General features: G+C 44.8%; 1 protein-coding gene across 4 annotated transcripts in view; it reads left to right on the forward strand.

The window, feature by feature from the left end:
• QSER1 (glutamine and serine rich 1) overlaps positions 1-23,543 on the forward strand; it is a 771,358-nt gene that overhangs the window by 22,885 nt on the left and 724,930 nt on the right. For all 4 annotated transcript variants that reach the window (XM_086955859.1, XM_086955857.1, XM_086955860.1 and 1 more), the window contains exon 2: positions 7,134-7,234. In XM_086955859.1, the coding sequence (XP_086811985.1) occupies positions 7,134-7,234 (101 nt within the window). The remainder of the gene's footprint in view (positions 1-7,133; positions 7,235-23,543) is intronic.

Consider the following 23,543-nt stretch of genomic DNA (forward strand, 5'->3'; position numbering starts at 1 on the left):
CGCCCTCTATCTTATCCATCTATCTATCGCCCTCTGTCTATCTATCGCCCTCTATCTTATCTGTCTATCTATCGCCCTCTATCTTATCTGTCTATCTATCGCCCTCTATCTTATCTATCGCCCTCTATCTTATCTGTCTATCTATCGCCCTCTATCTTATCTATCGCCCTCTATCTTATCTATCTATCTATCTATCTATCCATCTATCGCCCTCTATCTATCTATCGCCCTCTATCTATCTATCGCCCTCTATCTATCTATCGCCCTCTATCTATCCATCTATCTATCGCCCTCTATCTATCTATCGCCCTCTATCTATCTATCGCCCTCTATCTATCTATCGCCCTCTATCGCCCTCTATCTATCTATCGCCCTCTATCGCCCTCTATCTATCTATCGCCCTCTATCTTATCCATCTATCTATCGCCCTCTGTCTATCTATCGCCCTCTATCTTATCTGTCTATCTATCGCCCTCTATCTTATCTGTCTATCTATCGCCCTCTATCTTATCTATCGCCCTCTATCTTATCTGTCTATCTATCGCCCTCTATCTTATCTATCGCCCTCTATCTTATCTATCTATCTATCTATCTATCTATCTATCTATCTATCTATCTATCTATCTATCTATCGCCCTCTATCTATCTATCGCCCTCTATCTATCTATCGCCCTCTATCTATCTATCGCCCTCTATCTATCTATCGCCCTCTATCTATCTATCGCCCTCTATCTATCCATCTATCTATCGCCCTCTATCTATCTATCGCCCTCTATTTATCTATCGCCCTCTATTTATCTATCGCCCTCTATTTATCTATCGCCCTCTATCTATCTATCGCCCTCTATCTATCTATCGCCCTCTATCTATCTATCGCCCTCTATCTATCTATCGCCCTCTATCTATCTATCTATCTATCCATCTATCGCCCTCTATCTATCTATCGCCCTCTATCTATCTATCGCCCTCTATCTATCTATCGCCCTCTATCTATCTATCGCCCTCTATCTATCCATCTATCTATCGCCCTCTATCTATCTATCGCCCTCTATCTATCTATCGCCCTCTATCTATCTATCGCCCTCTATCGCCCTCTATCTATCTATCGCCCTCTATCTTATCTATCTATCTATCGCCCTCTATCTTATCCATCTATCTATCGCCCTCTGTCTATCGCCCTCTATCTTATCTGTCTATCTATCGCCCTCTATCTTATCTGTCTATCTATCGCCCTCTATCTTATCTATCGCCCTCTATCTATCCATCTATCTATCGCCCTTAATCTATCGCCCTCTATCTATCGCCCTCTATCTATCTATCTATCTATCTATCTATCTATCTATCTATCTATCTATCGCCCTCTATCTATCTATCTATCGCCCTCTATCTATCTATCTATCGCCCTCTATCTATCTATCGCCCTCTATCTATCTATCTATCGCCCTCTATCTATCTATCGCCCTCTATCTATCTATCTATCGCCCTCTATCTATCTATCTATCGCCCTCTATCTATCTATCGCCCTCTATCTATCCCTCTATCTATCTATCTATCGCCCTCTATCTATCTATCGCCCTCTATCTATCGCCCTCTATCTATCCCTCTATCTATCTATCACCCTCTATCTATCCCTCTATCTATCTATCGCCCTCTATCTATCCCTCTATCTATCTATCGCCCTCTATCTATCCCTCTATCTATCTATCGCCCTCTATCTATCCCTCTATCTATCGCCCTCTATCTATCTATCTATCGCCCTCTATCTAGCCCTCTATCTATCTATCTATCGCCCTCTATCTAGCCCTCTATCTATCTATCGCCATCTATTTATCTATCGCCCTCTATCTATCTATCTATCGCCCTCTATCTATCTATCTATCTATCGCCCTCTATCTATCTATCTATCTATCTATCGCCCTCTATCTATCTATCTATCTATCGCCCTCTATCTGTCTATCTATCTCTCTATCGCCCTCTATCTGTCTATCTATCTCTCTATCGCCCTCTATCTATCGCCCTCTATCTATCTATCGCCCTCTATCTATCTATCGCCCTCTATCTATCTATCGCCCTCTATCTATCTATCGCCCTCTATCTATCTATCGCCCTCTATCTATCTATCGCCCTCTATCTAGCCCTCTATCTATCTATCGCCCTCTATCTATCTATCGCCCTCTATCTATCGCCCTCTATCTATCTATCTATCGCCCTCTATCTATCTATCGCCCTCTATCTATCTATCTATCGTCCTCTATCTATCTATCTATCTATCGTCCTCTATCTATCTATCTATCTATCGCCCTCTATCTATCTATCTATCGCCCTCTATCTATCTATCGTCCTCTATCTATCTATCGTCCTCTATCTATCTATCTATCGTCCTCTATCTATCTATCTATCTATCGTCCTCTATCTATCTATCGTCCTCTATCTATCTATCTATCTATCTATCGCCCTCTATCTATCTATCTATCGCCCTCTATCTATCTATCTATCGTCCTCTATCTATCTATCGTCCTCTATCTATCTATCTATCGTCCTCTATCTATCTATCTATCTATCGTCCTCTATCTATCTATCGTCCTCTATCTATCTATCTATCTATCGTCCTCTATCTATCTATCTATCGTCCTCTATCTATCTATCGCCCTCTATCTATCTATCTATCGCCCTCTATCTATCTATCTATCGCCCTCTATCTATCTATCTATCGCCCTCTGTAGGAAGGTGGATATCTGACTATGGTTACCCCCAGATTTTTTGCCTGGTATTTAGCTGGTTTTTGACATAGTTGGCCTGGGATCCTGCTATTCAGGGCCCCAGGCTAATTGCTCTCTCCTTAAAATGGACTCCATGTACCTTAGGTGCATACACAATTGGAACTGGTTCACCTTATTGGCCCATGTAACAGTGTACCCTAGGTACCCAGGGCATAGGTGTTTCCAAAGCCTACCAGGGGCTGCAGCATGTATTGTGCCACCCTGCCTGGCCTCCATATTTGACACAACTGGCTGATCACTCAGCTGGGGCAAGTTGGTGTAATCACCTCTTGCTTAGGTGTAGTATACCTATACCTAACCTAAACTGGACACATATGTTCCTATCAGCCACTCCTATGGAAGGCCTCTTCAATCCTGGAGGCAGAGTGCTTGGAAATATGTGAGATGGTGCTCTAGCATGAGCTGAGCCTGTCTGCAGCTGTCGGGAACCACTCCCTTAGCTGTTCCGGGATATTGCCACACCATATTCTCTTAAGTGCATTATAATCCTCGCGTTATATGCTAACTTTGGTTTGGCTTTATCAAAACATGTCGAGTAAGGTGTCATACGATTTGGAATACTATCCCCTCGACAGTTCTGTCGACGGGGATAGCATTCCACCCTTCTAGAGGGACACGACATGTGGGTAGCCTTAACCCCGGTTAAAGTTAACCAGAGCCTCAGCGTCACAAAATGGACGCTGCCACCACAGACACAAGTCTGACCTCCTGCTGCTGGGAGTCCTTCCAGCGAGGGAGGCTTGGACAAAGGGTTTCCTGCCTTGGGAGGTGCGAGCACCACCCCAGACAGGATTTTGTGTATTGGGTAGGACAGGGCTAAATAGATTGAGACATGCCCGGGGCACACAAGGTGTCGCTGTGCATAAGCCAGTCCAAACCGGTCCTGGGACTTTCCAGACCCAGGCCTGGCGAGGAGCTGGACAAAGGAAAGGGGGTGTAACCTCCCCCCTTCCTGGTCCCACCCAGAGGAGGGACCTAGCAGGTGATCCACCCCTCAGATTGGGAATAAGAGTGGGAGCAGTGCCAGAGCACCTCAGATCATCCTGAATCAACTTGAAACTAAGAAGACGACTGGACTTCGACATTCTGCTGCACAGAAGACTGAAGAGCATCTCCCTTGTGGCCTAGGAGTGGCCACCCTGTGAACACAGGTACCAACCAGCGACTCGACGTCTGCTTTGCCGCCGCCTCCCGCCGGAGCCCGAGCCCAGAGCCTGACAAGACCCAGACTCCCAGACTTCTCACAGCCCGATCCACAGTCCCTGCAAAGAAGGGACCCGTGGAGGCACCGAGAGACGTGGGACCGGACATCTTGGAAGACACCCGAAGAGCTGACTGCGCAGCATCAGGGCACCCTCGACGTTGTGCTTTGGGGACTGAGAATCCCCACCACCGAGCAGCACCACCGAGCAGCCCTTGCACCGAAGATCAGCCCCCCAGCATCTCCACGATCTGCGTGGGGCCCTTTTGCATCGTGCCACTCGACGCGCCATCCCGGCCACTAGCCACGTGGTCTGCGGCCATCTTGGCGACGAAACCGAAGAACTACACTGCGGGTCTGGTTGCTCCAGACTTGCCCTCGCTCCTGTAAAAAGGAGCACCCGCTCTGACCTTGCTGGTCCGAGTGATAAGCCTTTTTCGATTCCTGCGTGGCTTTCATTAGCCAAGGCCTGTTTGCACCAATCAAGTTGCCGACACCGCCAACAACGAGAAGCCTGCGTGGGACAGCTCGTGACCAACTCCTGGACGTCCTCGACCCCCGGTGTCCACGTGGCTGCAGAGAGAAGCTACACCTCAATGCCTGTTTGCACCCGACATCGCCTGGTTCGAATCTGGTTCCACGGTAGTCACTGGCTAGTGACTTTGAACATTGCCCCCTCTGCTTTCAGGTCTTCACAACTTCAGATCCACCCTTGGATCCACCGGAACTCTTCACATCGAGCCGCCTGCAGCATCTTCAGCTCCAAGCACCATCGACCAGCATGACGAAACCAGACACTACTTCGACCCTATGCACCCGCTTCCTGTGGGTGAGGTAACTCAGCAACGCCGGTGTTCCCACACTGGTACACACCTCTAGGGCCTGTGTCTCAAGTTTCAGCTTTCTAGGTCACTCGGAAGGTTCCTAACTTTCTAACTTTTACGCACCATAGACTTTGTATTGGTGAGTGCATGCACTTTAAACACTGCACCTGAGTCCCGCGGGCCTTTCCCGACTTAGTCACTGCTAGTCCCGAACAGCTCCAGCGATTCCCAAGGCCCTAGGCCTGTTTCCCTATCGATTGGTATCTCTTATACCACTTTCTTAGTATATGGTTTAGGTGGCCCCTAGGGCTCATCCATATTGTGCAACTTTTGTGTATTTTGATCTGTGTTTTGTTTAACGCTTGTGCTTCTGTGCTCATAAAGAGTTCAGGGGATATTTGTAGTTAATAAATATATATATATTTTCAATATATATCTGTTTGGTGTCATCGCATTTGGTATTCAAGGGGGTTGTGTATGGTAATGCAGCTGGCTTCACATGCCTTTCAGAGTTTAGCCTAAGACTGCTTTGTCCACGTTACCACTAGGATAACTGGTCTATAAGGTTGACTTACAACCGATCATCATAAGGGTTGCTTGGCATGATACAAGGTGATCACTAGAATTAGTGAGCATCACATATCAGGCCAACTTCTCACACCCTCTATCTATCGCTATCTATCTATCTATCTATCTATCTATCTATCTATCTATCTATCTATCTATAGATAGAGGGAGATAGATAGATAGATAGATAGATAGATAGGATAGAGATAGATAGGATAGAGATAGATAGGATAGAGATAGATAGGATAGATAGATAGATAGATCTATCTATCTATCTATCCATCTATCCTCTCTATCTATCTATCTCCTATCTATCTATCTATCTATCTATCTATCTATCTATCTATCCTCTCTATCCTATCTATCTATCTATCTCCCTCTATCTATCTATCTATCTATCTCCCTCTATCTATCTATCTATCTATCTCTATCTATCTATCTATCTATCTCCCTCTATCTATCTATCTATCTCCCTCTATCTGTTAATGTCTAATCATTATGTTTTGCCATTTGGTGGCATAGTTCAGATATGTACTACATTGGTGTGTCATGCATAGGCGCTCAAGACACAGAAATAACAATTACTTCACCACTTTCTGGCCTCTATCTTCCTCATCCCACTTATCCAGGATCAATGCTCTATTGAGAATGTGAGCTAAGCTGTGATGGGATGCTGTTTCATTGTCCAACCACCATCTGAAAGAAGCTAGAGGGATAACCGCTCTCTTAATTTGCTTGAGTTCGATCCTGGAAGAGTTGTATTGTAGTGTTTATATAGCACTCTACAGCTTGGAGAAGGACATGGTAGTGTGTGGTGTAGTCAGGCCTAGTTGGGAGGAGGTAGGTGAGGTTCAAGGATGGTCTTTAAATATGGTGTTGTGAACATAAGCGTGAGGTGTAGTGTAAAAATAAATGCAGCAGTGCATACATTATTCTGGTTGCAACAGTGCATACATATCATTTTAGAAGCTATTGGTGTTCTAAAGCGGACAGCCATGCAATGCCAAGCATGTGCATAGGTGGAAACCCCAGACTATATGTTATATGGAGTACACCTAGAAAAGAGAGACTCAGACGCTCAATGTACTGTCAAACAGCCCTCTATATATATTGTGCATTGTCTCCACCTTGAGGGAAACAGTGGCACATAAATGTAATGAACTGCAATATAAGGGCCACCTAAAAGCAATCAGAGACATAATTCTACCTATTAAGACCTGGTATGTAAGCAGTCCTTTGGGAGTGGCGTTTAAAACATATAGGCATCTACATAATACCAGCCTAGTCCCATTCCTGCACACTCTGTATTGCTTCCCCATTTCCCAGATTATCAGTTGCTTCCCTCACTCCTTCTTGCACCAGTGCCTTTACACACTAAAATACATATAATAAAATAGCTTTTCACACACACAAACCATGCCACACCTACCAAGAGCACAATTTTACATCCGAAGAACATACACACATATAGCAACACACATTTCCATGAAACCATCACATCCTACTATACTTGCTATTACACACACCCACATAGCCATGCACAAACATGTTTTAAATAGAGCAAAAATGCACACACAGACACACTCACAATCTCTCATACATTTGGGTCTCTGCCATTATACTTTGCCTTAGCTATAAACAATTTGCTTTGTCACATGGTAATTTTTGAACGATTGATCAGTATCCTGTCTTTAAAATATGTCCAGTTCAAACACATTCATGTCCAGTTATTAATATCTTTTTGTTGCATTTAATTTACAGTTTAAGCTATGGATCTGGTCCCTCAGAAGCAGATCTCCTCCACAGGCAGGCCTATACTGCTGCACAACTACCAGCATATAGTGCCACACACCATCCTACAGGTAAGTTGCTTTATTTTCGTTGGCTTTATTTATGTGATAATGTGGAATTTGTAAAGTCTGTTTGTCAAACCGTTGTAAGATTGATGGAAACACAGTGGATAATAGAAATGTGAGAGAGGACAGAAATTATTATTGTTTTTAAGACCTCTAGTCATTTTTATGTGCATTCTCGAACATTAAGTGTTTTAAATTGTTTACTTGAAATTTATTGTAATTAAGTTATGTATAATCATAGCATATTTCAGGAGCTTTGAGTGAGAAAGTCTAAGGGTGTTAGCTGTTCCAAAGTATGCTCAGCCTCATTCAGATGGGAGACATCTCTTACCATGCACTGTTTCCCAAGCATGCCATTGCCACATATCCTTTACCACAGAGACGCATTTACCATGGATGGAAAGTACAAGTAAGGCTTATAAATATCTATATATATTTATATTACCTACTGGCGGTCGCCAGTAGGTAGTTATAGTTAAGATTATTTTCAATGCAAAATCTCAACATTCTATTGTGAATAACTTTGGCGCCGGTTGAGGAATCTGCCTGAAAATTTCCTCAAATTTGCCTTGTGGCGCCCCGGTCCTTCCCTGAAAGTTTGGGGGGGATTTGTCAAGCGGGGGTCGAGATAAAAGGAGGGTCCCAAAACGTGTTTTCCCCATGTTAATTTCCTTAGGGCGGTCAACCTCACTTTTAGCTTGAACGGCTGAATGGATTTACACAAAACTTGGCAAAATTGTAGGGACTGTTAGCCCAATGTGCCTTTGCTATGTCTCAAGATATGTGCTCCAGTGGATTTTGAGTAATTTAGGTTAAAAAAAATATATATATCTATAAGTGCGCCCCGGTACGCGCATCGGGGCGCTAACCAGCGCGCTACGCGAGTTCGCGCGCGAAAGCTGATTGGCTCTCGGGTGTCTGTAAACATTCCAAACAGTCCGGAGCGGCCGCCATCTTGTGTCTCGGTAGGATCGAGACACAAGAGGTGGCAAAAACAAAGGAGAAAATGAGAAAAGGGGGCAGGGTAGACCCCCCCGACCCCCTAGGTTTGATGTGGGGGCTATAAAAGGGCCCCGCGGGACCCAAAAAAAATCAATCATTTTTCTATTTGCGCGGTGGATCGCCAGGTACGCACACCGGGTAGCGGACCGGGGAGCATACCATGGAGAAAAAAGAATGACATTTTTTTAAAAAAAAATTGTGTTTTTTAAAATTAGAGGTAGTTCTAAAAACTGTTTTTTTTAATTCTTTTTGTTGTTTTATATTTTTTTTATTGTTTTTTTGAACATTTTTTAAACTTTTTTTGGCTTTTCTGAACAGTTTTATATATTTTTTATAGGGAGAAACAAAAAGCAGGGATTTGTAAACGGCTCAACTGGAGCAAAAAAAACCAGGAAAAAATTAAGGCTTCTTTGTGCATTTGTGGTTATCACCAGCAAGCATGACGAGTGTAATGCTCTGCTCACCATAAGTAATTAATTTCCCACAATGTACACAAACAATTTTGTATCCCCCAAATTTTGGTTGTATACTTGAAATCAACTGACTTGCTTCTGGACCCGATGGAGTGGGTTCTTTGGTTGTTGAGGTTGTGCCAGATGATTGGGGTAGGTTTTTGCAGAGTGCTCTCACCTCTGCTGCTGAATAGTTAATAGGGTGCAAACGCTGCATATGCCGAATCATTGTATGATTCCCAAAGGAATATTTTTTTGTAGGGTTCCCCCTGGATAGCACAGAACCACAGATGAGACAGGTCACCTTTGCAGCGTTTACTTTTTTGAAACCAGTTGGGATTTTATAAAACTCCCATATGAAGTGCTCCCTAGGTTTGTATGGTGGAGTGTTTTCAGGCAGGAACTGCCTTGTTCCTTCCTCCTCTTCCTCCTCCTCCTCCTCTTCTTCTTGACCACCAATGAGATGTTCTGGTGGTCCTTGTGGTGGTGGTGGTGGTGGTGGGGCAGATGCTCCAGCTGCTGATAGTACTGTAGCCATATCTGTAAGAAAAAAAGCAGGTCTTCCTCACTCAAAGAACAAAGTGAGAATGAGGAAAAAAGGTGGGGGCTTTCATCATTTGGAAACCAAAAGTGATCTGCACCAATGAAAAGTGTTATTTTCAGGTCACATGACCCGACGCGCTTACGCTACGCGCCCCGCAGCGCTTACGTGGCGCGTTCGTATGCGCGTGGGTGCTTACGGGCGCGCTTACGCCGTTCGTATCACACGGCTACGCGATACGTCACGATGATGTTTCCGTTCGCGCAAATAGCGCTAACGGGACGCTCCCCGGTACGCGCGGCAAAATTGCGCTGACCGGGGCGCTCCCCGGTACGCGCCCCGGGAGCGCACCAGGGGAAAAAAATAAATAAAAAAATAATAAAATAGTATTATTTAAATATACAATATAGGATCCATTATAAAACGTATTACATTTCATAGGTTTGAGGTCCTATATATAGTTAAGAATTAGCATTTAAAAAACCTATGAAATTCACTGAAAAAACCATAGGTTTCACACCAGTTATAGTTAGGAATTAGCATTTAAAAAACCTATGAAATTCACTGAAAAAACCATAGGTTTCACACCAGTTATAATTAGGAATTAGCATTAAAAAAACCTATTAAATTCACTGAAAAAACCATTGGTTTCACACCAGTTATAGTTAACTGGAAATTTTACTGACATAAAACCATTGAAATTCCCACGTTAAAGTTAGTTGGACTCACTATAACTTGCGCGCCTGCAATGCACTGCTGATGACGTCACATATTACATCACTCATGACATGGTCAGTGACATTACTCATGACATCACTGATGACACCATCCAGTGAATGTGTGTCTTTCTGAAAAATAAATGTTTTATATATGTATATGTAAAGGTCGATGGAAGAATAAATGTTTAAATAAGTGTCTTAATGTATGTTTTAAAAAAAAAATGATTGGCTAACTGGCTTATTAAGTGTATCTTAGTGAATACATATATTAGCGAGCATTGTTTAAATATTTAAATGTTTGTATCAGTGTTTCACTTTGTATATAATTGGCTGCATGGGTTGGTGAGTAGCTACATGTGTGTGTATATGTGTTATTAGATTTTTTTAGTATCAGTGTGAGTGTCTGTATGGTTTGGTGGGGGTGTTACTTAGCACATAGATGCATCAATGACTAACTCACTGTTTGTGTTTTGAAGACAACATATATGCAGGACTGTATGGGTGGAAGAGTGTGTATATGTGTGTGTTAGTGAGTGAATGACTGTCTCATTAGTGTCTTTATGAGTAACTACATATGTTTTAATCTAGTATATGTGAGTATTGATGTATATAAGTGAGTATATGTGAGAGTGAGAGATTGAAAGAGTTCCTGTTTATATAAGTATGTGTTTCTATAAGTGATTGTTTAAGAGAGTAAGTATGTGTAAGTTTCCTTAGAAGGAATGTGCTAGTGTGTGTATAGTTGTATATGCAAATAAATGGATGTTCAATAGTTTATTTGCATGTGTGAGTAACTTTTGGATGACTGTCAGTGTGTAACAGGATGTATATGTGTATCACTACATATGATAAGTGAGTATATGTATGAGTGACTATATAGAACTGTTGCTGAATGAGTGGATGTGTATATAGATGGTGGAATTACTGAATTGGTTGTTGTAACTGGTATGGGTATCTCCATTTTTTTGAAAATGTTAGTTTCTATTTTTGAATATGTGTTTCAAGGGTTACATTAAAAGGAGGTCTGTCACTCTGTCACAAGGATGGTGTCATCAGTGATGTCATGAGTGATGTCACTGACCATGTCATGAGTGATGTAATATGTGACGTCATCAGCAGTGTTTTGCAGGCGCGCAAGTTATAGTGAGTCCAACTAACTATAACGTGGGATCTTCAATGGTTTTATGTCAGTTAAATTTCCAGCTAACTATAACTGGTGTGAAACCTATGGTTTTTTCAGTGAATTATTTATATATATATATATATATATATATATATATATATATATATATATTACATTCACAGAAAAAAAGACAGGTTTCAGGTACATTATTGTTAGAAATTGGCATTTAAAAAACCATATAAATGCACGGAAGTAACAAGGGTTACTGGTACGTTATAGAAATTTAAAAAATAAAGCCCCCCGGGGATGTGACGGTCCCCAGGGGCTGCAGGGGCCCCTGTATGTATTTTGATCATTGCCCCTGAGCCATCCGTGGGACCTAATTCTATAAAGCGCGGGAGGCTGTGCTTTTTTTTGGTCCAGATTTACGGCTCCAACACAAATCCCGCTGACTCCTTTTAAAACCAGCATTTACAATGCAATGGTTTCGCCTTTGGAAAAGTTTGAGCTATTGGCATTGTAAATGGCAAAATTTGTATTTATGTGTTGGTTTTGAAAACAGATAAATAAATGGCATTGTCCTTTACATTGCCATTAGCTTAATCTCTCCTTACAAGATGTATGTGCACTGTGGGGTGTCCAGGGCTGAGGCCCGCGAGCCCAGACACTCATTAAAACCCACAAGGCGTTTTCATGCAAATCATGAGGCCTCGACCACAGAACAGAGCTATCATTTCAGGGCCCGTTTTTAGGAGGCCGGTGTCACCCCACCCCGCTGACTATCTTAAGCTTGCAAAAAATAAAAGAGAAATCATAGATTTTAGACCCCCCTTCTGCTTCAGCAACTAAACCTTAGTCTTTTCCACTGAAAGGGGGAGGTTTTGTGTGTTGCAACCATCAGAGCCGTGTGTCAAGTAGGGCCCTTCAAGGAGGCACAGGCCCGTGTGGCAGTGAGAGAGGGAGAAAGAGAGGAATAAAGTAGGAGGCAACGAAAAGCACGAGAAGGGAGGCAGGAGAGAGAAGAGAACAGAATGACTGCAGGCAAACAAAGAGGGAAAAGGAGTGGGAGAGAAAAAGGCAATAAAGAGAAGGCAAGGACGAAGTAAAATAACCAAAGAGGGTGAAAGAGGAAAAGCGGGCAGATTGAGATTGTAGAGACAGAGGGCAGAGAAGTGCGAGTCTCTATCTTGCTGTCTGCTTTGGTCATCTTCATATAATTGGTAATATTAGTCATACGTCCCAATAATCTCCCCAACATAAGGTAAGTTAAGGCAGCGTAATACGCTGTTACCGTGATTCTATGTAGTAGCGTCCTGAAAACACACCACCTCTGGTCCACGCAAGATCACCTCTGGATCTGTACCACTGCCAATGGGAAAGGATTCACCAAACGGGAGACAGCTCCGGTCCGTGAATCAAGGAGGTAAAAACACCAGGCTGTGTCCAGCCGGATGACGGAGCAAAGCCCGGCCACCGGGCGGAGCACAAGGGCAGGGGAAGAGTGGCTGGCTGTGCCCGGCGGCGGAGCAAAACCCGGCCGCCGGGCCGAGCATAAGGGCAGGGGAAGAGTACAGGAAAGGCTAATAACCTCGGAAACGCAGATTCCGAAAAAAGAACGTAAATAAACGAACATAGACCTATGCTGTCCCTGAGATTCGTAAATTTTATTTCTATACAGAGACTGCTGAAGTGATTATTTTTGTACTTTCGTAAAGAAGGAACAACTGCTTCTACTAGTTGTTTTAAGGGAAGAGACTTTCTACCCAACAAGTGAAGCCATGTGTCAAGTTCCGCTTCCTCCTCAACGTTAATCATCCGACAGGAGATAGGTCGCGGCATACAGACGATAAAAGAACCAAGGAACTACAATAACGGCTGTCAAGGAAACTATAACTCCCGTGAGCCCAGGCGCCGTGCATGCGCGAACATCCGTGATGAATAAAACAATGGCGGCGCCGGGAAAACCCATCGGATATTGACGAACTCCGGAGAAGAGACGCCGTGAAGGTAAGGGGCTCCCATTCCATGTTCTCCGTGTCAGCCGATTGTGGAACCGTAGGGAAACCTTGATCCTCGTAGTGCGTCAGCGCTTGGTACAGCCCGGGGAAGATTTGGACTAGCGTAATGCTCGCGCAGAAACTCTGTCACTAGTGCGCTGAATCTCCTGCCGAGATACACGCATCAGAAACTTCAGAGCAGAGGCTCTATACCGCAGTGCACCCCAGGACACTACAACCCCAGAGAGGGTGAGACAAGCTTATGATATCGCTCCTAGGTCTTCCATCACCAAACAAGCATTGGCTAGGAAAACGAACATACAAAGACCAAGGGGATTAAGAACACTCCGTAAACCTGAACTTTAGACAGTCCTTGGTGCTAATTAACCAGGACATACTGTACCCCACTTTGGAAGGTGCTTGGACCAGCATCACTGCGGGGGACGGTTCTTGAGCAAATAAGGATTTGTTCGAGGGGTCGAGTGGCATTGTCGGCCACCACTTAGCACAGTGCACTCCGTTGGGGAGTGTCAGGACGACACTCATGCGGAGGACGGTACCGACACAAAATCATTGTTGTTGAGTGGTGAAACTCAGTTACCCGGCATATGTATTGCTGTTCTGTGAGAAAGTATAAACAGAACTCAAATCATCTTAGACTGTGTCTGTGTTCCTTCTGCTGTGGCAAGTCTAGTAGTGCTGCGTCACCATCCAATCCTGAGGGCAAATAAGGTTTACACCATGCTGGAATTTGTTGGCAGCTTCCCGTTTGATGAAATTGATATCCGTTTTTAAATACCTGTTAATTTCTTTGTTGTCCATTATTGCTTGGGGTAAGGTCATTGTATTGTGACTACCTTAATTATTCTACATGGAGAGCTGCACCAGCATAAGGTATTAACTAAACAAATATAAAATGCATGTATTTGAGACGTGGGGCCTCCAGTAAATGACCATTTGTCTAAAAGTAGGGTTCAACTATACCACTCGCAGTGTAAAGCGCAGCAGGGGTTTGGTTCATCAGCAGACGGGCTGCCCATGCTGCACGTGTTCTTGTCATGGACTGAGACCCCCAGAGTGGCCACGACCCCCAGTATGGAGACCACTACAGCAGAGACTCACAGGGATCTCTCAGGGTGCACACAGAGAGGAATCTAACAATGAGGACCCCCGACTTTTAGTATGGGTGAAAACAGTAAGTGGGCAATTCACCTTTTCATAAAATATTAGGCACCGGAAAGGACTGAAGAAAACTTGAGTGACTCTCCTGTATGCGGTGGTCGAAGGGTGGTGGTCTGGGTTTGACTGTCCTCATACTCCAGACCTTTGTGCTTCAGGCTGCACTCGAATGAACTGAATTACACGTTTGCCAGGCCAGTAATGTCGATGTTAATCTGCTAACTTCACAAAGCATTGCAGTTGTTCGCGTGTTAACTTCAAATATCTCTCCCAATATACGGAGCTCATCAGAGTGTTAGTGTGTTATCCGAATACTTCAGTACCTGTGCTACGAGGTGCTGTCTCCCCTGCAGGCTACCCGAAGCAGAGACTGCAATCTGTGTGTGTTGTGACTGCACTTCAGAAAATAAGGTGGCCTTCTGTGCTGCACCAGGTAGCGGGCAGCAGGGGAGCATGGGAACAGTAGCAGAGCCCCGCGCCGTCCTCTCTGCCAGACCCCGATGCCAGGCCCTGTAATCAGATTGTGGTAAGCGCCAGTCGTCAGTTCAGCTAAAACGAAAAACAAAACGAGTACTTAAAGGGAAACGTGTGGGAAGGGCAGGGCCGGGCTTCAGCGTGGGCAGCTCTGGAAACCAGCATTGGCGGTGGCGAAATGAAATAAAAACAAGCCCCTACGGGCACACGGACAGCGGGAGGGGGGACGGACAGCGGAAGGGGGGACGGACAGCGGAAGGGGGGGCGGACAGTGGAAGGGGGGGCGGACACGGACAGGGGGGGCGGGAACAGCGAGTACTTAAAGGGAAACGTGTGGGAAGGGCAGGGCCGGGCTTCAGCGTGGGCAGTTCTGGAAACAAGCATTGGCGGTGGCGAAATGAAATAAAAACAAGCACCTACGGGCACACGGACAGCGGGAGGGGGGACAGACAGCGGGAGGGGGGCGGACACGGACAGCGGGAGGGGGGGCGGACACGGACAGCGGGAGGGGGGGCGGACACGGACGGGGGGGCGGGAACAACACACGGTCAGCGGGAGGGGGGGCGGGAACGGGCACTCACCTGGACTTCTTCCGGCGGCCGTGGTCGGCATGGAATGACGAAAACAAACACCTAAAAAAAAAACGAAACTCCGCCCACCGCCCGATGACGATGCAAAAAGGGTGGAGAGGGAAAAAATTGCGGGAACGCCCCCGAATCTGGCCTTGACGGACAGATCCGGCTTCCAATGGCTAGCCTCCATTTATGGAGCTAGCCAATGGAAGCAGAGGCGGGACAAAGCCCCACACTGTAGGAACATAAGATTTCTCCTGGGCGGAGCTAGTGCTCCGGCCCAGGCGAAACCTAAAAAATTATTTTATGGACCACCGTGCCTCCTTTTCTTGATTTGTAACCTCTTTGGACCTTTTTTAACCGAGTCACAAGATGGTTGCCAACACTTCTCAGACACGAGATCGAGAGGGTTTGCGGATCCTTTGCGGCCATATTTATATATCTGAGAAATGTTTACATTTCTTAGGAACTACTGAACGGATTTAGACCATTTAACAAAGAGAATGCACTTTAGAACAAGAGCTACCTGTCTGTGAACTTTGGTGTAATTCCGTTCAGCAGTTCGGACTGTAGCTGCGTCAACAGTTTCTTATGGAAATTATCGTGGAGAAAAAGTGGTTTGGGACCCCTGCTTGATTGATCACTCCAACATTTTCAAGACAGCAGCTAAAGTGAGTGGGCCATTAGTTTTGAAAATGTTGTGAAGATTCGTCAAACGGTGCCAAAGATATTGGAAAAATGCAAAAAAAAATTGAATAAAAACAAGGTCCTAATTATAACTACCTACTGGTTCTCTCTCTCTCTCTCTCTCTCTCTCTCTCTCTCTCTCTCTCTCTCTCTCTCTCTCTCTCTCTCTCTCTCTCTCATTTCTCCCCTCTCCCCCCCCCCCCCCCCCCCCCCCCCCCCCCCGGGGCACTATGAAAAGTAAACCTGGGCAGCCGGGGCCCACAACAACACTGGGGTGCTACCTCCAGAGGTGCTTTCCCTCCGGAAGTAGCAGTTTGCTTTTGCTTGGTGGGAGCTGGTAGCAAGCAGAAGCAAACATAACTTCGCTTTCTGCAAATCGGAGCTGTCAATCGCTCTGGCTTTCAGTAAGCAGAGTATTCATCTGTTTCTCTGACAGACAGGGTGCTGCCTTTCAGCAGCCCCCTGTCTGTCCCAGCAATGCTGGCCCCCACAGGAGTCGGGGACCCAACAGATGTTGTGGGGCCTTGAGGCTTCCCCAGCGGTCCCTAATACAGGTCACTGGAATAAAGAGCCCGGGGGATGGAGTACCCGTGGCCGAAATCGGCTTGAGGAGCGGGGATGCGCGCCCCCCCTCTTGCATTGCAAAACAGCTGGGCCTCGCAGGATGGGATCTCCGTGGTAGGAATCGGTCTGAGGAGCGGGGCTGCGTGGCCTCCCCACCCTGTAAAACTTTTTTTTTTTTTAAAGGTCGGGCCCCCGAAAAGTCCCAGGTATGGGTTCCGCACAAGTTTTTTTTTATAAAAAGGCCGGCCCAGGGAAAAATGGCGGAGACCCGCCCCCTTTTCAACCACTCTGCAAAGGGCCGCCTACGGGATGAAGTAACCTTTACTGGTGAGGGTCCTTGGGGACTAACAACCCCTCCTGTTACCTCCAGTAGGTCTCACACAGCTGGATTGCTGAGAGGTAATCCAAGGCCATGCCTTTTTTCTCCAGCACTCTGTAAACACGTCTGCTAGTACACTATTCCAAAGGTTACAGGGGCTTTCTAGTTAGGAATTAGAATTTAAAACTTTTAAAATTCACTTAAAATTTCAAAGTTTACAGGGGCTTTCTAGTTAGGAAATAGATTTTTTTTTAAATCCTAAAAATTCACTGAAAAAGCAAAGGTTACAGGGACGTTATATTTGGGGAATAGAATAAAAAAAGTGACTGAAAAAAACACAAAGGGTACAGAAATGTTATAGTTTGGCTAAGATTTCACTCATTCAAAACCATTGAAACTCAGCAGTTATTGGTACCTGAGCTAACTATAACTTACTCCCCCTCAATGCACTGCTTATTATCTCGCATATTACATCACTCATGATAAGGTCAGTGACATCACTGATTTTTTTTTTAACCAGATTTTATTGTGGTTTTGCATAAGTATTTCATAATCATGATGCATTCACTGCATATGAAGAAAAAACATTGAAATGCCATTGGTATCCCAGTTTTGTTCAACATTGTTAACATTTCCAATTCCTCTAACCCCAAACCCTGTGAGTCGATTCCTGCTTCTGCATGTCAATGTGATATGCGTGTCCCCTTTAGGGATCGAGGCTCAGTGGTGTGTGTAGGATATATAGATATAGATATAGATATAGATATATTTATATATATCAGGTGAGTAAGTTCTAGGAAGGGGAGCTAATTTTATGACCCGGCCCATTCTATCTCCTCCGTGCTCAGGCTATGGAGGTCGTGAGGGCAGTGCTGTTGCAGCATCTACGTCTATTGCTATTAAGTCATTGAGGAGCCTTCCCCAGACCCTGACTGTGTCTAGTTTGCCTATGCATTACTTGCAGGCTTTAGGATATTTAGACACGAACGCCCACTAAAAAAGGGCAGAGGCCTTGCAGTAATATTCAAAGATCATCTTAAAACTGCTATTAACACTCCTCCTAATATGCTATCTTGTGAGTCCATACATTTTAAAATTGAACTTAATAGCCACTACTCTTTCAATGGACTTCTTATTTTCCCACTGCCAGGGTCCAGAGCAGCTTTCATCTGTAGTCTTCTAGAACTAAAAGACAAGCGCAGGCTTAACACAGATCGTTCAGGGCCCCACATACAAAGCTGGTCATATTTTTAATGCCATTTTTACGTACAATCCACTGCCTAAATGGACATCCTCTCTCCCCCTGGCGTGGTCTGACCATAAGGCGATCATGTTAGAGATAAATTGGGTACCATGGGAAGAAATATAGCGCATGACTCATCCAGAGGCATCTCAGCGCTTACTTGGGCAGAAAGAAACCCGAGGAAAAATGGAGTATCAAAGCTAAACAAGATTAGAATAAGAAGGCCTCAAGTTGTTTCCTCAAGACCAGATAGGATGAGAATTTACGTAAAGCCTCAGATAGAGAATTCCAATATTTAGGGGTAATATATAAAAAGGCTTTTACCCCCAAACAAGTGCGTCTGATGCAAGGGATCTTCAACAATGCCATAGCGTTTGATCTCAGGTTACGGCAGTAGATCTGCTTACAGAGTTTCTTTTGTAAGTAACCAGGACCTGTACCATTAATGGCCTTAAAAGTGAAACAGCAGACCTTGAAGAATGAGCTCTTTTTCACTGAGAGCCAGTGAAGCTCTCTGAGCAGTGGAAGTGATGGAGATCCTGGGGGGTGATTTAAGACCATCCTTTCCGCAGTATTTTGGATGACTTGAAGTTTCACTACCAGAGTTTCACCCACTTCGGCCAGTAGAGCGTTCCCGTAGTCCAAGCGACTCACCACCATCGCCTGGGCCACTGTTCTGCGATGTTTCACTGGTAAGTATGGGATGATTCTACGAAGTAGACGAAGACTATAGTAGCAGGAGCTTGTGATGTTTGTGACATTATCCTTAATAGTCAATTTGTCATCCAAGTGTATTCCCAAACTCTTCACTGAAGGTGAGGGGTTGGGAGCCAACTGTGCAGGCCACCAATTGGCCATATTGAGATTATTAGTTCTTCCCGGAAGCATTGAGTTGGAGACAACACTCTGTCATCCAGTTTGAGATGGCCATCATTCCAGCTGAAAATCGCAGTCTCTCCTCATTAGGATTTGATCCCATAGCAAAAATCAGCTGAGTGTCGTCTGCATACGATGTAATCTCGAACCCAAAAGGTCGAACAATCTTGGCCAGTGGAGCCATATATACGTTAAAGAGAGTAGGGCTCAAGCAGGAGCCCTGTGATTCTCCCGTATCTAACGAGAATTTTTGAGAACTGAAATGGCCCAGCATGACCGTTTGCCCTCTGTCTGTCAAGCACCATTGATGCAGGTCAGCTTAGTTCTTTCCTTATCCAATCAACTCCGCTGATTTCTTCAGACTTGTGTACAGTTGTTTGGGACTATCATCAATGGCTTGACATATCGCTAACTCAGTTGGCTCCAGTGAAAAATTCTCATAGTCGTAAGATTAACCCCTCTGAACTTTGGTTCAACGACAATCTCGGACAGAAAAAAACAGGAATGTAGAAGATAGGAACGTAAATGGGGGCTTGAGTACAAATTAGAAGATAGAGATATTGAAAATCAACCTACAGTCTTATAAAAAAATGATTCAAACTGAGAAAAAACTAATTTGCGGCAAAAATAGGAGCTATGAATTCCTCTAAGTAATTATTTGCAACAGTTAAAAAATGATCGAAAATTCCTGAATCAAAGAACCCTAATACCACTTAACAGTTTTGCAACATTTTATCACTCCATTTTCAAGATAAAGTCAAGTCAGTCTACGACTCTTTCTTAGATGCTAATCAAATTGAAGACTTAAATAGCAGGCTGTCTAATTGCACTTTATCCCATTTTGGGTCAATGACAGTGGATCAGAAGCATAAAATATTAACCCAGATCAAATCGGGCTCACCACGGGACCCCTGTCCAGATAGAATTTATCCATCTGGTTCGAGCGGTGATAGTCACACACCTCACGTCCATTTTTAATAATTTGTTCGAAGTAGGATATTTTCCAACAGATTGGAAGATAGGGTCAATTCTTCCACTATTAAAATAAACCCACCTAGTTACTGGTGACCCAAATAATTATCGGCCGATCACTCCACTACCATTTCCTGCAAAACTGGTCGAAAACGTTGTCAACCAGGAACTGACAACTTTCTTAGACAAAACAGTCTTGATTCAATGCAGTTTGGATTTCGTAGTCATCATAGTACCGAGCTAGCATTGATCACAGCTACGGAAGAAATCAGACAGACGATAGATAGTGGGGGAAACGCTGCCTTGATCCTTCTGATCCGTTTGATATGGTCAATCATGTTCTTCTACTTGACTGACTCGAATCAATTGGGATCAAAGACCGCGCGCTCCAGTTAATCACCTCTTTTTTAGCTGACCGAATTCACATGGTCTCCCATGGCAAACCCCTAGCTTGCTAAGTTTCTCACCCCGCACTGTTTTATAAATTTGTTTCATGGAAGAAACTGCCCTTTTCTAATTTTATTAATCACTGAAATCAGAGCACTCGGACTGAAGTTTGCCATCTTTTTTTTTTTTTTCGATGTCTAATGACCCCTAGAGTTTTATTTCAGCTCGAAGAATTGACTCTTGGTATCATTGACAATAGCAAATTAATACATTCTTTTTAAATTGGTAGATGAGAAATCTCATGATTGAAAATCTTTCAGAAGAGTTTACAATGACATCCTCTTTCCCTCACCTCAAACAAATCTGTGCAATATCTCGTTATAGTTTTTTAAGGTACACTTGACAGTTTCAGATAAAACACAAAAGCTTTGAAATGTGTAATAAAGTGGGCAGCATATACATTTTAATGTTCCCAAATGTACACATTTCATATACCATGTACAATCGTTTTCTTCCACCTCTTCTACTGCTCTGCTTATTTTAGTTGAGATCTAACTTTGTGTCCTTTAGGTGTCAGTTATGTATTTATTACCATTTTAAAAGCAGAGTAAAAGGCTCCTCTAGCATCTCATCATGATTTATCGACTGCTGGCCCTAGATACAATTGGGAACAAAAACCTCAAAATGAAGAATTGTATGATTCTAGGGAAGAGAGGGAAAGTTTTTTCTTAACATTTCATTAAAATACTCAGACCTGTATTCCAAGCAGATGCCTGTAGAGCAGTTTTGGCGTCCAGCATTTCTAGCTTGACTTAATGGTTTAATTTGTGCTATAATTTCCTATCATTATCATTTTCACTCTTTTAATTGTTTAACAAGATTTTAGTATGATTTATAAATTGTATACCATTAAGGATCCCTGGTTCCACACCACTGTTTAAATGTTGAACAGAGTTGGCAAAAAGCATTGGCTAAGCCAAAAGGCGAGGCCTATTGGCTTTGCCAATGCTTGTTTAAACGAGTAGTGGTTTTTGGAATCCACTGCTCATAAAGGTTTAAGTCCAAAAATAGCATCTGTTATTTTTAAGAGTAGGTTTGATATTCTGCCAGGCCTTACCATTAATGATCGATAGCAGGCCACTTTTGATGGTTTTGCCAGCATTTATTTTGGGGAGTTCTTCAATGCCAATTACTGCATCCCAGCTTGTAAGCAATGGGGTTCTCATTCTTTCCAAACAGTGTTTATTCATGTGTTACCATCAAGTCGTACTTTGTACAGGAATCTTGGACTTTCTATTCTAGGCTGGTTACCAGAGTGCTGGTATAGCAGTAACTCCGTGGCATCCCTGTGGGGTCTTGTTGTTTTATTGTTCCATAAGCTGAATTCCCAAGTTGTTGAATGCAGGGAAGTTACTTGTACATTTCTGGATATTTACTTCATGGTTATTAACTTCTAAGCTGTTTGACAGGCGTTTTTGTTTTGGTATAGCGAAGTGACCTGTCATGCCTGAATGCCATTCTTTTCTAGATTTATCTGGTTGGACGGGGGCAGTGAGATGTTGGAAGGAACAGTGTATTGAAATCTGACAGTTTTTTCTCCTATTTAATTGGGAGAATATTTCTATCTGATGTTTAGATCCCCAAAAAGGGCTTGTTGTTTGGTTTCTCCTGAATGATTAAAATTGAACAGCAAGTAACCTTTTTGATGGATGTTTTGGCCTCCCTTATTCTGTAAACCTTTAACTGCTGTTTTACTAGTGCATGGGTACTCACAAACTTTCTCTCGGGGGTCAAATTTACAGTGTGGTTTGTGGCCGAGGGCCGCACCGGTGGGTCAGTGGGGGAGGGGGAAGGGACTAGAAAGAAAAAAACTGTGACCATGAAGTTGAACACTGGCCCCTGCAGCTGACTTGTTCATCCACTGATCCAACTGACCAGCATACACACACACACACACACACTCTCTCTCTCTCTCTGTGTGTCTCTCTCTCTCTCTCTCTCTCACCCTCTCTCTCTCTCTCTCTCTCTCTCTCTCTCTCTCTCTCTCTCTCTCTCTCTCCCCCCCTCTCTTTCTCTCTGTCTTACCTCTCTTTCTCTCTGTCTCCCTCCCACTCTTTCCTTCCCTCTATCTGTGTCCCTCTGTCTGCCCTGTCTCCCTCCCTCTGTCTCCCTCCCTCCCCCTCCCTCCCTCCCTCTGTCTCCCTCCCTCTGTCTCCCTCCCTCTGTCTCCCTCCCTCTGTCTCCCTCCCTCTGTCTCCCTCCCTCTGTCTCCCTCCCTCTGTCTCCCTCCCTCTGTCTCCCTCCCTCTGTCTCCCTCCCTCTGTCTCCCTCCCTCTGTCTCCCTCCCTCTGTCTCCCTCCCTCTGTCTCCCTCCCTCTGTCTCCCTCCCTCCCTCTGTCTCCCTCCTTCCCTCTGTCTGTCTCCCTCCCTCTGTCTGTCTCCCTCCCTCTGTCTGTCTGTCTCCCTCCCTCCCTCCCTCTGTCTCCCTCCCTCTGTCTGTCTGTCTGTCTGTCTCCATCCCTCTGTCTCCCTCCCTCTGTCTGTCTGTCTGTCTGTCTCCATCCCTCCGTCTGTCTGTCTCCCTCCCTCTGTCTGTCTGTCTCCCTCCCTCTGTCTGTCTGTCTCCCTCCGTCTGTCTGTCTCCCTCCGTCTGTCTGTCTGTCTGTCTCCCTCCGTCTGTCTGTCTGTCTGTCTCCCTCCGTCTGTCTGTCTGTCTGTCTCCCTCCGTCTGTCTGTCTGTCTGTCTCCCTCCCTCTGTCTGTCTGTCTGTCTCCCTCCCTCTGTCTGTCTGTCTCCCTCCCTCTGTCTGTCTGTCTCCCTCCCTCTGTCTGTCTGTCTCCCTCCCTCTGTCTGTCTGTCTCCCTCCCTCTGTCTGTCTGTCTCCCTCCCTCTGTCTGTCTGTCTCCCTCCGTCTGTCTGTCTGTCTCCCTCCGTCTGTCTGTCTGTCTGTCTCCCTCCCTCTGTCTGTCTGTCTCCCTCCCTCTGTCTGTCTGTCTCCCTCCCTCTGTCTGTCTGTCTCCCTCCCTCTGTCTGTCTGTCTCCCTCCCTCTGTCTGTCTGTCTCCCTCCCTCTGTCTGTCTCCCTCCCTCCCTCTGTCTGTCTCCCTCCCTCCCTCTGTCTCCCTCCCTCCCTCTGTCTGTCTCCCTCCCTCCCTCTGTCTGTCTCCCTCCCTCTGTCTGTCTGTCTGTCTCCCTCCCTCTGTCTGTCT

The sequence above is a fragment of the Lissotriton vulgaris genome, chromosome 2_1 (genome assembly GCF_964263255.1).
Source record: "Lissotriton vulgaris chromosome 2_1, aLisVul1.2, whole genome shotgun sequence".
In the NCBI taxonomy this organism is placed as follows: domain Eukaryota; kingdom Metazoa; phylum Chordata; class Amphibia; order Caudata; family Salamandridae; genus Lissotriton; species Lissotriton vulgaris.